Raw genomic sequence first — 15,796 nt, forward strand, 5'->3', positions numbered from 1 at the left:
AGCGCGGCCCCGCCCCCTGGCGGCTCCGCCTCCGCACTGCTGTGCGGGGGTGGGCACCCGCAGCGTTGGGGCCTGGGGCCGGGCTGGAGGAGCACGGGTGTAGGGCTGTAGCTGTCCTAGCTCCTCCCAGTCAGCAGAGGGCTCCGGGCTGCCCGGCTCGCTAACGAGAGGGCGGGGCCGGAGCCGGAGCAGCGGCAGGAACAGGGGAAGGGGCGGGAGTCGAGGGTGTTCGGCCAGAAGCGTGAAAGGAAAGCAGGAGTCATGCAGGTAAGGTGGGAGCCATCCGACCCCCGCCTCCCCCTGCTGCCCTTCCCAGAAGGGGCCCGGCCCCCCTAGCCCAAGAGGGTCCTGGGAGTCCCACCCCACCCCACCCCTCCCTAGCCATGGGACTGCAGCAAAAGTGAAACAGAAAGCTGCAGATCTGGGGCGAGGACGGGGGTCCTGACCTTCCTGGGCCGGGAGGGAGAAGTTAAAAAGCTTCCCTTTACTTGCTAGCATGCTTGCTTGGGCGCTTGTCCGAGGATTGGAGAGAATGACCCCCGGGGCTGGGGAGGGTCCCAGGCCGGAGGAAAGGGAGAAGGGACGTGTCTGTGTTTGAGGATCAGAGTTGAAGGAGTCTCTGCGCTTTGAGCCAGGGCTGGAAGTAGGGGGCCATGGAGGTGGGGTGGGGGCTCTGGAGGAGGGGGGGGGCGGGAGCGCTGGAGGGGGGGGCGTGGCAGAGAGATGGAGAGCCCAGGGTTGGGGAAGTTTTTATCCCAATTGAGAAGCAGAACTTGAAGTGTCTCTGCTGGGAGGGAGGAAATGAAGTTGAAAAGTCTCAGGTCGCGGGAGTCTGGGCTGGGGTGGGGGCATCGTGAGGATATGTGATAGGAGAGGTCGCCGCCCTGGAGGCTAGAGTAGGGAGGTAGGAAGAGGAGCTGCCTTAGCCGGCCTCCAGAGGAGGGGGTCTGCAGGGCGCAGTTGTGGCAGAAAGGCGCTGGGGGCGCGGAGGGGGGATGCACTCAGAGTGTCTGCCTTCCCAGGCTTCAGTAACATCCCTAGCCGGAAAGGAAGCGGTCCAGGCTGCAGCCAGAGAGCTGCTCAAGTTTGTGAACCGAGGACCCTCCCCCTTTCATGGTAAGTGCCCAGGCCCTTTGGAGAAGAGAGGCCCGAGCCCCAGGCTGCATCTCCCTGCCCCACTCTCGGGCCCTCTGTGACGGAGGTCACCTTCCCCCCACAGTGGTGGCTGAATGTCGAAGCCGACTGCTCCAGGCCGGCTTCCAAGAGCTCAAAGAGACGGAGAAATGGGACCTTCAGCCGCAACGCAAGGTAGGGAAGGCTGGGGCAGCGACATCTGTCTGGGTGTGGGAGGACAGATGGAGAGGGCAGCGGGCAGCCACACTGAGTGCTTCTCCCACTTCTTTTCTTAGTACTTTGTGACCAGGAACTCATCCACCATCATCGCTTTTGCAGTGGGGGGGCAGTATTGTCCAGGCAATGGCTTTAGCCTCATCGGGGCCCACACGGACAGCCCTTCCCTTCGGGTATGGAGATCTGGGGGGTCCTACTGAGATGGGATGGGAGCACCCCCGACATACACCAAGGGAAAGAGGGGGGAGGGGGTTGCTCCTCAGAATGCTTACTCTTCTATACTTCATCGATAATATAATAATACAGGGGCAGCTAGGTGGCGCAGTGGATAAAGCACCAGCCCTGGATTCTGGAGGACCTGAGTTCAAATGCATCTCAGACACTTGACACTTACTAGCTGTGTGACCCTGGGCAAGTCACTTAACCCTCATTGCCCTGCAAAAATAAAATAATACAATAATACTTTATCCTACTTGATAAAATATACGTAACTCTTCGTGTATGTGTTCAGTCTCCGCAGCCAAACTTTAGTGCCCTTGAGCCAGCTACAGGGTCTTACAGCGTTTTGTACCCTTCCTGTCACCTGATAGTGCATGTCCTTCCCAGGTGAAGCGCAAGTCCCGTCGAAACCATGCAGGCTGCCTGCAGGTTGGTGTAGAAACCTATGGGGGCGGAATCTGGAGCACCTGGTTTGACCGTGACCTCACCGTGGCTGGACGAGTTATTATCAAGGTAGAGACGGGGGCGGGGTGCCTGGGGTGACACAGGTGTCAATCCCCTTTAGAGAGCTACTCAGAAAAAGGTGGGTGGGGACCTGCAGGGTCAGGGGATTCTAGAGAGGTGGTTTGGGCCTCTGGTAATCCAGAGATTGGAAGCTTAAATTGACTTGTTGAAGCTTTGGGAGGCTACACACAGAAGAAGAGGATGGGGTCTGAATGGATCCATTACCTGGCTGGTTACAGAATCCTACCTCAGACCGAATTGAACAGCGGCTGGTGCACGTGGAGAGGCCAATACTGCGCATCCCACACTTAGCGATTCACCTCCATCGGACTGTCAATGAGAACTTCAGTCCCAACACGGAGACCCACTTGTAAGGAAAGGGCTTAGGAATGGGGAAAGGCGGGGTGCGGGGGAGAGGGAGGTTAGAGATGGGGCCACCCCAGGAATGTAGATCAGGATGAGGCCAGCTGCATGAACAGTGTTAGGAATGCTAGCTCTGACTGATTCCCACCCCTTTGGAGAATGAGAACTCCCAGGCACTGTCGGTATCTGTTGATTGAGAAAACCCCTAATGACAAAGAGCTACTGTGTAAATTCAGTATTGCTTTAAATGAACTGTGATACTTCTCACAACACCTAAAAATAATCATATATGTGTGCAAGACTTTATTTATTCAACACAAAGTATGTTTGATTATTTTAATACCGAGTCATCTGATCAACCAGACCCCCTTGAAATAACTAAGGGTCCTCTTACCCAGAGGTATCCATAGGTTGGGAAGCACTATACTAAGGGATGAAGATGGGAGCATTGTCAGTTCCAGGAGAAGAAAGGTTGGATAGAGAGAAGGATGAAGGGTCCTTTGGGAACCAGGTGGCCTGGACATGGGCAGGGCCAGCGTAAATCCAGACCTTTGGATTGAGGGGCACTTCCTCCCTCATTCTGCCGTCCCCCAGAGTGACCTGTGCCCATACCCCCCCTCTCCACCTCCTTGCAGAATACCCATTCTAGCCACTGCAGTCCAGGAGGAACTGGAGAAGGGAATGCCTGATTCAGGGTCTCCCGCTACCCAGGTGAGGAAGGGGACAAGAGTTGGGGAGGATTTGGGGGTGGGGTGGGGAGAAGCCTGTGGGAGTCTTGGAAGTAAGATGTCCCCTAGTGACCACTCTCCAACTGTCCCTGTAGACGGACCGACACCAGTCTGTGCTCATGTCTCTGCTGGCTGCCCAGTTGGGACAGAGCCCCGAAGACATTCTGGAAATGGAATTGTGTCTTGCAGACACTCAGCCTGCGGTGAGGAGAGAGGGACCCCGGGGGAGGAGGGAGCAGGGAGCAGGGCCGGCCCAGGCTAACCATCCCTTCTCTCCAGGTCCTGGGAGGCGTCTATGAGGAGTTCATCTTCGCCCCCCGACTAGACAACCTGCACAGCTGCTTCTGCGCCCTCCAGGTGTGGAGCCAGGGGCTTGGCAGACATCTGTGCCCTACTCCATCCCCATAGCACAAAGCCTTGGACACACGGGGGAGTCACTACTCCAAACATACAGGGGTTGGGAAAGGCCAGCATTCCTGTCTCAGACCCTTGAGGGGATGTGGGAAGGAGCCAAGGGGGTTGCTACCAGCATCATTCTCCACACTTTGCTCCTAGTGCCTGTACAGCGATGCTGAGGAGGGGGAGGTGGGAGATGGCTGGCATGCCCCAGAAATACCAGGTGTTATAACCTTGGTGACAGAGGGTGGGGAAGGAAGGGAGAGAGCCACCTGGGCCCCAGAAGTCACCTTTCCTTTAAAAAAAAAACAATGCTCGGCAGTAGAGTAACAGCTTAAAAAATGCTTGTTGACCGACTGGATCTGTCTCCCATCCCAGGCTTTGATTGACTCCTGTGCATCCCTTGCTTCTGAACCTCATGTTCGAATGGTTGCTTTGTATGACCACGAAGAGGTGAGACCTGGGGCCTGATGGGAAAGAGAGGGGAGGGGAGGACGGGGAGCTGGTGACCTTCTGTCCATCCCCGATAACAAACACTTTCTGAGCATTTCTTCTATGCAAGGGCCTGTGGAGGTGGCTAGAGGTAGGTCACAGGGTTTGCTCTGCCTTAGAAGGTTCTTCTCCCCCTCTCTGCCCAGACAACTCCCACCCATCCTTCAAGTGCAAATGCTACTTCCAAGAAGCCTGCCTTGATACCCTCCCTTACACACACACACACACACACACACACACACACACACACACTCACTCACTCTCACTCTCTCTCTCCCTCTCTTTCTCTCCATCCTTTTATCATTTTTCTCTCCTTTCCATCTCTCCTCCTTCTCTCTCTCTTCTTTCCTCTTTTCTCTCTCATCTTTCTCTACTCTGTCTCCCCCCCCCTTCTCCTTCTCTCTCTCTTCCGTCTCTTCTTTTTTTTTTAAAGTGAGGAAATTTGGATAAAGCACTGGCCTTGGATTCAGGAGGACCTGAGTTCAAATCCTGCCTCAGACACTTGACACTTACTAGCTGTGTGACCCTGGGCAAGTCACTTAATCCCAAATCCCTCACTTTATTATTATTATTATTTTTGCAGGGCAATGAGGGTTAAGTGACTTGCCCAGGGTCACACAGTTAGTAAGTGTCAAGTGTCTGAGGCCAGATTTAAACTCAGGTCCTCCTGAATCCAGGGCCAGTGCTCTATCCACTGTACCACCTAGCTGCCCCTCCCTCTCTTCTCTTTCTCTCTATCTCCATCCTTCTTTTTTTCTCTCTTCTCTCTCTTTCTCCCTCTCCCCTTTATACCTCTCTCCTGGCTCTCATTTTACCCTAGGAAAGCAATTCTCCTTAGTGGATAGAAGGCCAACCTGGGAGCCAGGAAGACCTGAATTCAGATCTTGGTCTATGACACATAAGTGACTTGAAATCCATGGGCAGGGGCAGCTAGGTGGCACAGTGGATAGAGCACCGGCCCTGGAGCCAGGAGGACCTGAGTTCAAATCTGGCCTCAAACACTTGACACTTACTAGCTGTGTGACCCTGGGCAAGTCACTTAACCCCAATTGCCTCACCAAAAAAAAAAAAACAAATCCATGAGCAAGTCATCCAGCACCTTAGTAATAGCTGTGGGTTGCTCCTTGGAGACTTTAAACCAAGCTACAGGCAAGATGCTAATCTGGCAGGAATCTCCTACGGTGATGAAGTCCAAGCCTTGGACCCCCAAAACAAAGATCAAATTTTCCTTGTGTCGGAGTTCTTGGTATACACTTCTTTTCCCTACTAGCCTCTCCTACCTCATTTTTTATTTCTCTTTTTCTGTCTCCATCCCTCCCAGCCACTCTCAAACCAAACTATCAGCTCCTAGGCAAGGGCTAGATCCCAGACTTCTCTGGTTTCCCCTGTTGTGCCTAGGAGGGTGCTTTGCACATGGTTTTCATCCAGATAGTTTCTGAATGTCCCAGAGATTTGCTTCTCACTCATAGCACGTAGCCTGGGGCAACAGTAGAGGTAGATTCCTCCTTCCCTCAGCAGCAGTCAGCACTGATCTGGCATCTATGAAAAGAGCCCTGTGATTGTCCCTGGGATAATGGAGGAGTCTAATATGAAGGCCCAGCCTCTGAAAGGTTTACAAGCCAACTGGGGAGAGAGAGATTTGGTATAGTAAAAAGGATACTAGATTTAGAGTCAGAAGACCCGGGTTCAAATCCTGTCTCAGACTCCAGCGGCGTGGCCCAAAAGTCTTAGTGAAAATCTAGCCTGAATGCTGCACCAAGACTTTTGGGATACCCTGTATAAATAGGACTAGCAGAAATGGGACAGTTACAATTTATAAAGCACTTTACACCCTGTATCTTCTTTGAGCCTCATAACTCAATGGCATAAAGGGAATGCAGTTGATAGAGCAGTCGGTCTAAAGTCAGAAAACCTGAGTTTCATGTGGCCTTAGAGACTTCTTGTTTGAGCCTAAGCAAATCACTTTACCCCTGACTGCCTCGGTTTCCTCACCTATAAAATGGGGGTGGTGGTGATAATGGCAGCTACCTCACCCCCTCCAGGGTTGTCCTAAGGATCAAATAAGATGATAAAGTACCTGGCATATAGTAGGCATTTAATAAATGCCTGTTAGCTTTTTTATAAAATGAGTAATGCAGGTTATTATCAGCGCTGTTGTATAGATGAGTGAACTGAGCTGGAGAAATTCACTCAACCAACAAACATTTATCAGACGCTTCGCATTATATGTCAGACATGACGCTAAGTGCAAATATGAATCAGTCTCTGTGTTCAAGGAGTTGGCACTGTGCTGAGAGAATAGGGCTTGCTCGGTGTAAGTAAATAGCATATATAGCCTGTATCAGATTGACTGTAGTCTTAGGGAGGGAGGGAGTATTTCAAAAAGTGAATGTTGAAAATTGTCTTTACGTGTGTTGGAATAAAATACTGCTAAATATAGATAGAGATGATGATGAATGGATAGATAGATGGATAAGATAGATGAATAGATAGATGGATAGATGGATGGATAGATAGAGGACAGAAGATAGATAGCAGTAACTTGGGGAATCAGGAAAGGCCTCTTGAAGGAATCAGTACTTGAGCTAAGGCTTAGGCCAGAGTGGGGTTTTTTTGTTTGTTTGGGATTTGGGAAATTTTTGTGGTTTTTTTTTTTTTACTTTTTGCAGGGCAATCAGGGTTAAGCGACTTGCCCAGGGTCACACAGCTTGTAAGTGTCAAGTGTCTGAAGCCAGATTTGAACTCAGGTCCTCCTTAATCCAGGGCTGGCGCTTTATCCACTGCGCCACCTATCTGCCCATTGGCCAGAGGTTTTAAGAGGTGAGGTAGGAGGTGAGAAAGGGAGAGCTTTCCAGGAATGAGAGAAAGCTTGTACAAGAGTGTGGAATCAGAAGATGGGGAGCCCTTGAAATTCCTTATGTAGGAATGTCCATACTTCAGGAATATCTATTTGGCAGCTGCATAGAGGTTGGATTGGGGGGGGGCTAATTAGGGGACCCTCGAGGGAGTCCAGGCAAGAGGTGATTTTTTATTGAGGGCCTAAAATAAGGGTGATTGTGAATTAGAGAGAATAGGATGGATTTTAGAGGTGCTGCCAACAAGCCTCAGAGACCGATTGGACACAAGAGCAGGGAGAGAAGAGGTTGGGATGTCTCCAGAGTTTCAAACCTGAGGGGCTGGAGGAATTTCAACAAGACTTGGGAAAGTTAAGAGCAAGCGAGAGTTTGGGGGAAAGGTGACAAGTTACGTTTTGGACCCGTTGAGTTGGCGATGTTGGAAGTGTCCAGCGCACATTTGGAGATAGGGGACTGGAGCTCAGTAGAGGTGAGGGCTCCAGGTATAGTTCTGAAACTCATCCACGCAGAGATGCTACTGAAATCCATGGGACAGTTGATGAGAGACTATAGGAAGAAGAGGAGGTGGCACAAGACAAAGCCATGGGATTATAGACTAGGAGCTAGAAGAGACCAGCGTGTCTAACTCTTTCATTTTACAGATGAAGAAACTGAGGCACAAGGAGGTTGAGTTACTTGCCTAGGGTCACTAATAAATTTCCAAGGCAGGATTCAAACTCAGGTGCAGGGGTCCATCCACTACATCTAGGCACCTCACCCTGGGGTACAGACAGGAACAAAAGGATCCTACAGAGGGGGCTGAGAGGGATAAATCAGACAGGTAAGAAGAGGCCCACAAACAAGCAGTATCATTTAAACCAAAGGAAGGAAAGAGTTATCCCAGAGAGGGTGGTCAGTGTTGTCAGAACTGAAGAGATGGGGCAGCTAGGTGGTACAGTAGATAGAGCACCAGCCCTGGATTCAGGAGGACCTGAGTTCAAATCAGGCCTCAGACACTTAACACTTACTAGCTGTGTGACCCTGGGCAAGTCACTTAACCCCAATTGCCCCTAAAAAAAAAAAACCTGAAGAGAGGTCAAGAAAGAGAAGAGAATTCAGCAATGAAGAGACGCTGGGTGACTGGAGAGAGCAGCGTTAGCCAAAAAGTGGGTACAGAAGCCAAACTACAAAAGGAAGGAAGTGTAGGAAGCGTGTAGATGTGAATATAAACAGCTTTTTTCCTAGGAGTTTGGTTGTGAAAAAGAGGAAACAACCAATATTTGATGCTAGTTTGAGGGCACCACAGTATCAAGTGAAGGTTTAAAGAGGGTGAAGGTCTGGGTATTACTTTAGGCAGCAAGGGAAGATACCCCCCACCCCCCCTGCAGAAGAAGAGGTTGGAAATTATGCAGAGGGAAGGGATGACCAAAAGATCAAGTTGCTGGAGAAGATGGGATCAAGGGCCCAAGCAGAGGGTCTGGTGTTGGCAGAGAGAAGGGCCACCTCTTCTGAGATCTGAATCCAGGTCTGCTGACTCCCGATCCCAAGTCCTCTGCACTATATCACAATCTCCCCTGCTGGAGCGTAAACCCTTCAGAGGCTGTACCTGTGTCTTTAAGCTCTTTGTATACCAATGGTGCTAGTAGGTATCTGGTAAATGTTGACTCCTGGGAGGGAGAGAGGATTCCATCTGACAATGGGACCAAGGGACACATTGTAAGCCCTTTGAGAGCAGAGCCATGTTTCATTCAGCAAATATTTATTAAATGAGTATTAACATGCATGGCACTATTTGTGGGGACAAGGTGAAGATTGAATTGTTTTTAATAATTATAATATTTTTAAACCACTAACAACGAGAGCAGCAATAGGCAAATATCAGGTGAACAGTATAAACAAAAAATGCCGTATTTGTCTTGGAAGTGACCAGGAATTATTCTGTCTCCCAGTTTTCATGAAGATGATGATGAAACCATTCCCTGGGGTGGGAACCTTGAGCAAATGGACCTCCCTTCCCCCCAGACCCTGCTCAGGGTGGGGGGTGGGGGTCTGGTTCTTTAATCTGTTTCCCTGGGCAGGGCCCCCTCAGTCAAACTCCCAGCCCCAGACTGGCCCAGTATTCCTGCGCTGAGCCCCCACAATCCCCCCAGGTCGGATCACAGAGCGCGCAGGGAGCAGAGTCGTTGCTGACCGAGCTAGTGCTTCGGCGCATCTCGGCCTCCCCCCAGAATGTGACGGCCTTTGAGGAGGCCATACCCAAATCCTACATGATCAGCGCCGACATGGCCCACGCCGTCCACCCTAACTACCAGTGAGTCTCCAGGGGCCCCAACTCTTCACCAGCTTTGGGGGTGTTGCTTCAGACCCTGCCTTCTTTGGGTATTTGGGACTGGGTGATGGATGGTCTTGGTCTCCTTGCTGGTGGGAAAGCACCTGACGCCATTTCTCTACCTCCCCTTGATTGTCTGAGGTCAGTCCTTTGCTAGGGTTTCCTGGTAAGAAGCCTTAATTTAAACTGGCTCTAGATTGTGGAACATTCAATCTCTCTCCTCTAGGGACAAACATGAGGAAAACCACCGACCCTTTTTCCACAAGGTAACCACCCTTCTCCCCGACCCCGGCACAGCCTCACTGTCTCCTCCATGCCAGGCCCCAGCCTTCATCTCTCTTTACACCCAACCTCCCTCCCTCTGCTAGACCTTGTCTCCTTCCCCCTAGCCACCTTTCCCCATTTGTTCCTCCAGAAGTCTCCTTCCCCTACTTACAGGCCTTGTCTTTTTTCCTTCTGGCTCTGTAGGCCTCCTCTTTCCCCACTGAGTCCCTATATATACCCTTCCCCACATAATCCCTGTTCTGCCAGTCCTCTTTCCCCTTCCCATTGGACCCCGCTTATCTTCAGCCTTTCCACATCCCCTCAGGCCCACGTCTCCCACTCAGGTCCCATATCTTTCCTCCAACTTCACATCGACCCCAGCTTTCCCTCTATGGAACATTTAATGAGTGCTTATTAACACCAATTGATTGGGGTTCCATGTTCCCCTTTTTTCTTTCCCCTTCTCCACTCTCCCACTCCCCTCAGGGACCTGTCATCAAGGTGAACAACAAACAACGTTATGCTTCCAATGCTGTTTCCGAGGCACTGATCCGAGAGGTGGCTGCCCGAGTTGGCGTGCCCCTTCAGGTGAGCATTTTGGCACCCAGCTTGTAACTTGGAAGGGGCAGCCCCACTGAAGGCCTGGCATAGGGAACAGCAGAGTGGGTGACATCCTAGTAAAGAGCCTTGCGTGGAAAATTACTGGTTTCCTCCTTGACCACACAGGGACAACCACAGCATGTGTACCCATCCTCAGTGACACATCATGTTCCAGTTACTGCACTTAGGTTAGAGTTAAAAAAGTGTCATTAGATGTTCTCTGGCCTCTTTGCGTCTGGAGGTGATGACGACAAAGCCAGGGTTCCTACAGAGATCAGAGACTTGAGTCACTCATTAATCCGTGTGCAGCGGTTCCTTCTCCGACAATGACTCAGAAGTCTTAAGTCACCGATGGACCTCACATCTCCGCCTGCCCCCTGCGTGCATACTCACATAGACACCCCTTCCTGTCTCTGCAGGAGTTTATGGTCCGGAATGACTCCCCCTGTGGCAGCACCATTGGGCCCATCCTGGCTACTCGTCTGGGGCTGCGGGTGCTTGACTTGGGCAGCCCCCAGCTGGCTATGCACTCCATTCGAGAGATGGCATGCACCTCCAGCGTGTTGCAGACCCTTACTCTCTTCAAGGTAATCCCAGATCTGCCCTCCCTTAGCCACTTTACCATGGCAGCAGCATCTCCAGTTTCTGGGATTGGTTGCTGGGGCAACGTCATCTCACTAAGTGACGAGACTGATCACCATGGCGATGCCATGCATGCACACAGCAGACCAGCTCAGCCTTCCCGAGGCTGAGGGACCCAGGCCAAGCCCCATTTTCTATGGGGGAATCAAGGGAAAGAAAGTGAAGCTACAAGGGGGAGGATTTCTAGGGAGGGTTGTCAATACCATAAGCCAACACCTAGCTACATCACCGTGCTTTGTCCCAATGCAGGGCTTCTTCGAGCTGTTTCCTGTTGTGAACCGCAGTTTTGCAGTTGATTGATGCCTCTCCAGAACTTCTCTTCCCTCCTCACCCCATTAACTCCAGGATGTCAGTTCTCATCTGACCCAGAATTGAAATATTAAAATAGATTTTTCATTCATTCTTGCCCTGCTGGGTTTTTGGAGAGAGGGTAGCACTGGAGGGCTGAGAGTACCAGGGCAGGAGCCAAAGGGATTTGAAGACAAGGGGACTCTGATCCTTTGTCTTTACCCCATAAGTGAACTGGCAGAGGGGAAGAGGGGGTGTGGGACTAACTGCATGTGGGGTTAGTGCCCCACTCCAAATCAGCATCTTTGTTCTTTCCCCAGGAGCGGGGCAGATTCCCTGTCTGTACAGAACCTTCCCTTTCCTCCCTCCTTCCAGCATCAGTCCCCCTCTCCAAAAGTAGCTGCTTCATGGTGTGCTAACAGATGAATAAGCCCACCTGGGGTCTCCCTGGAGTCCCAATGACTCCTATGACTTCAGCATTATCAATGTGTTAACCAACTCCCTCTAATTCTACTTAACTAACAAACCCTAGCCCATCATCCCTGAGAATTTTCCGAGCATCCTCTGGCTTATTAGCCAGGATGTTCATGCTCCCTTGTGGAAACAGAAAGGGGGAGAAAAAGTGAGAAAGCATCTTCCCCCGGTGTCACATAATTGAAATGTCAACATTTACATAGCACTTGAGATACCTTGTGAAGAACCTGATCAAATTGGTTCTTGGTGGATCTTTATGATAATTCTTTGAGGTAGATAAGCCGGTTATCATTAGTGTTCCCACTTTACCGGTAGAGACACTGGGAAAAAAATTTGAATGACTTTGTCCACTGCAATGTAGCTAATCAGGGATGGAGCTCAGGACTCGAGCCCCAAGGTGAAGACCAGAACATATGTTCACACTGTAGCTTCAGAGGCCTCTGGCAAAATGAGATCATGCAGGGCAGCTAGATGGTGCAGTGGTAAAGCACTGGCCCTGGATTCAGGAGGACCTGAGTTCAAATCCGGCCTCAGACACTTAACACTTACTAGCTGTGTGACCCTGGGCAAGTCATGTAACCCCAATTGCCTCACTAAAAAAAAAAAAAAATGAGATCGTGCTATTTGTCTCCTGACCCTACTTTTCTGCATTTTCCTTTCGCCCCAAGCAGCAATCCCTGTCCTAGAGGGGGAAAAAAATGAAAAAAGCCCAATGTCTTTATAAAAGTCCATGCAGGCACATAAGTTATCTTTCTGCCTTTATTGTACGAGAGAACAGGCCCTGGTTAGGAAGGGGTTAACTCTTAGCTCTCCCTCAACTCAAATCTCTAGTCTTTCCAGTGATGCTCTCTCTTCTCTTCTCGTCTCATCTCCTTTTGTTGAAAGTATGGTGAAGGGAACAAAGGTGAGAAAAACACAATCCCTGATCCGAAAGAACTAGACTGGTACCGGAAGGCAGTTATGTGATAATGCTATTAGGAAAAGTTCAGAGAGAAGAGCCGGAGCCAGAGCCATTCAGAGGTTGGAGAAATCACTTCTGACTGGGATGGATCAGCACGAGGCTTCATGGATGAGGTGACACCCAAGCTGGGCTTTGAAGCACGACTGAGTCCAAGAAGCTACAACATGGAGCTGAGTCTACCAAGATGAAACTGAATGATGCACATTGTAATGCTGGAGAGTTGGGCCCTGGAATCCAGAAATCCTACCTCAGATTCATGGGCTGGGTGTCCATAGATAAGTCATTCCAGTGATCCTCCCAAGGCACATCTTTATAAGTTATAGAAAAAGAAATAAAAACTTTGGCGGGAGTTTCCTCTTTTGGGAACTGATCAAATCAGAGGTGGAGGTTCCCCCCACCTCCAAACACACACATACACACATCACACAGTGTTTCACTTTTAAAAAATGGGGGGCAGCTAGGTGGCACAGTAGGTAAAGCACTGGCCTGGGATTCAGGAGGACCTGAGGTTCAAATCTGACCTCAGACACTTGGCACTAGCTGTGTGACCCTGGGCAAGTCAATTAACCCTCATTGCCCTGCAAAAAAAAAAATTGATTTTACCACAATCTGGGGGGAACATGCTCAGCATTTTGTCTGAGAAAGATCTGGGGGAGTTAGTGGACAGCAAGCTTAGTATAAGTCAGCATTGATGGTGGGCTGCCAAGAAAGCTAATCCAGCCTTGATTTGCATTGAGAGGCACAGCTTCCAGAAATAAGGAGATGATTGTGCCAGTATAGCGCTCCCTGGTCAGGCCACATTTGGAATATTGTGTTCATTTGGGGGCACCACGATCTAGAAAAGATACTGATCAACTGGAAAGTATCCAGAGGAGAACATCCAGGATGGTGAAGAGCCTTGGGTCCGTGTCAACCTGCCATCGGTGGAAAAGACTAGGATGGTTTAGCTTGAAGAAGAGAGTGGTGGCACCTAACAGCTGTCTTCAAGTACAGTATTTGGAAGGGAATCAGTTGGAAATGGGGTTAAGCAGAATTGGGGGTAGTAGGTGGAAGTGTCAAAGAGGGCAATTTATACTTCATATCCAGGAAAGTGTCCTAACAAGAACAAATCTGTTCCCCATATGGAGTAGGCTGCTTCAGGAGGTATTGAGTTTACCTTTACTGGAGATCTTCATACAAAGACTGCATGACAACCTGTCTGGTGTGTTGTATCAGGGATTCCTCTTCAGGTATGCATGACTGCTGAGGTCCCCTCCAACTGGGAAATTCTATGGGTCTTTTTGTTTTATTTTTTTTTTCAGGGCAATAAGGATTAAGTGACTTGCACAGGGTCACACAGCTACTAAGTGCCAAGTGTCTGAGGCTGGATTTGAACTCAGGTCCTCCTGAATCTAGGGTTGGTGCTTTATCCACTGCGCCACCTAGCTGCCCCCTGGGAAATTCTATGAACAAAGATAAGGAGTGTTGGGGGAATGATATGGATAAAGTCTTGAAGCCAGAAAAACCTAAAACCTTCCTAGGTGATAGAAAATAATGTGGCTTGATTAAAATATAGAATAAGTGGTTCTAAGCTCTCCAGTACTCTGCACACAGTAGATGTTTAGAAAAAAATGTTTATTGAATTAAATAAACTAATTAGTGGGCAACGGTTAGTCATAGGTTTTAAAACTAGAGAGATGTGTGTATGATGGGATCAGAGCTGTAGTTTAATAAGTTTAGTCTGTATGAAGAATGTCTTGGAAGTGAGAGATTTGATGTGGAGAACCATAGTCCAGTTGAGGTTCCCAGAACATTTATGGAGAGCCATAAGATTTGCCAGATGTTTTAGGGAGGCAGTACTGTTTTATCTCCATCTTAATATGCTCAGGGAGATTAAGTGATTCGATTTACCTACTAAGTGTCAGAGATAGGACTATCTGGCCAAAGGTTTCTGCTGACTCCAAGGCGTGTAATCTTTTTTTTTTTAAGGCAATGAGGGTCAAGTGACTTTCCCAGGGTCACACAGCTAGTAAGTGTCAAGTGTCTGAAGTTGGATTTGAACTCAGGTGGCATGTAATATTTTTCTCTCCAAGTTGGTAGGAATAAAGAGGGAAAGGGGGCATAGGTGAAAAAATATTGCAAAGAAGGGATCAAACAGGATTGGGTTGCTGAGTAGTTGATAATCATACTTTGAGACTGGGTGACTGGAAGAATTTCAGTGGCACTGTCAGAAATTGAGAAGCTGATTAGGGAGTGAGAGGTGGCAGAAACATGATATATACTAAGGTTAAATCAGAGCTGCTGCTCCTTTGCCCCTAACACTTCAGATTTTCCATCCTAGGAGTGAGGTGTGTGCCTGGGACAACCACTGGATTAAGCTCCTTAGGCAAGGAGTAACCCTTTCTCTTCACAACTCCCAACTTTCCCTTAAAGAGGAAGTGTCCATCCAAAAGAATGAACGGGTCTTTCTCTATACCACCTCTATCATTCCCTTGGAATGATGGACCCTGGGATTTCCTGGTCAGCCTTGAGGGCAAAAAAGACAAGCCCCGGATCAGAGCTGACATCTTATCTCTAACACTTTGTAGCTGTATGACTTAGTAGCAAGTCATTTAACCTTGGCTGAGCCTGCTTCACCTGCAAAATGAGGATAATACCCAGTAAGTACTTACTTCACAAGTTTGTGAGGGTCAAAACACTTTGCAAAACTTAAAATACACCAGAGGGGGCAGCTAGATGGCACAGTGGATAAAGCACCGGCCCTGGATTCTGGAGGACCTGAGTTCAAATCTGCCTTCAGACCCTTGACACTTACTAGCTGTGTGACCCTGGGCAAGTCACTTAACCCTCATTGCCCCACCAAAAAATAAATAAATAAATAATGCACCAGAAACAAATGGTCATCGATTATCATTATTAGTTTATCAATAATCTGAATAAGTCACTTACCCTCCTTGGGCATCAGCTTCCTCTGTAAGAATGAATATGATGATAGTAGGGGGAATATGCATTTGTATGGTGCCTACTATCTGCCAGGAACAGTGCTAGGTGCTTTTACAAATATTATCTTATTTAAATTCTCACAACAACCCTGCAAAGTAGGTGCTATTATTATCCCCATTTTACAACCGAGGGAACTGAGGTTGAGTGATATGCCCAAGGTCACACAGCTAGTAAGTTCCAAGACCAGAGTTCCATCTACTGCACTACCAGCTGCCTATGTTCTACTCACTTTAAAAGCTTATTGATAGCAGCTGGATTGAATGAATCTGGCATGGAAGAGAGCTGAGTTCACTTCCAATACAGTTGCCTTGATAGCATTGTGGTTAGGATCACTTATTTAAGATTGGGTAGAGCTGCCTAGCCCAAGCTT

The 15,796-nt window shown here is 49.1% G+C and overlaps 1 protein-coding gene across 1 annotated transcript; it reads left to right on the top strand.

Moving 5' to 3' along the window:
* Positions 1–135: 135 nt before the first annotated feature.
* On the top strand, positions 136–11,110 carry LOC122749064 (aspartyl aminopeptidase). Its single transcript, XM_043995242.1, has 15 exons — positions 136–267; positions 1,023–1,116; positions 1,220–1,308; positions 1,410–1,523; positions 1,957–2,082; positions 2,313–2,443; positions 3,072–3,147; positions 3,260–3,367; positions 3,444–3,521; positions 3,939–4,013; positions 9,037–9,197; positions 9,442–9,481; positions 9,966–10,067; positions 10,499–10,666; positions 10,971–11,110. The coding sequence occupies exons 1-15, from the start codon at positions 262–264 to the stop codon at positions 11,019–11,021; spliced, it is 1,419 nt and encodes a 472-aa protein (XP_043851177.1). The 5' UTR covers positions 136–261; the 3' UTR covers positions 11,022–11,110.
* Positions 11,111–15,796: the final 4,686 nt, after the last annotated feature.

This window comes from Dromiciops gliroides, chromosome 3 (genome assembly GCF_019393635.1).
Source record: "Dromiciops gliroides isolate mDroGli1 chromosome 3, mDroGli1.pri, whole genome shotgun sequence".
NCBI lineage: Eukaryota > Metazoa > Chordata > Mammalia > Microbiotheria > Microbiotheriidae > Dromiciops > Dromiciops gliroides.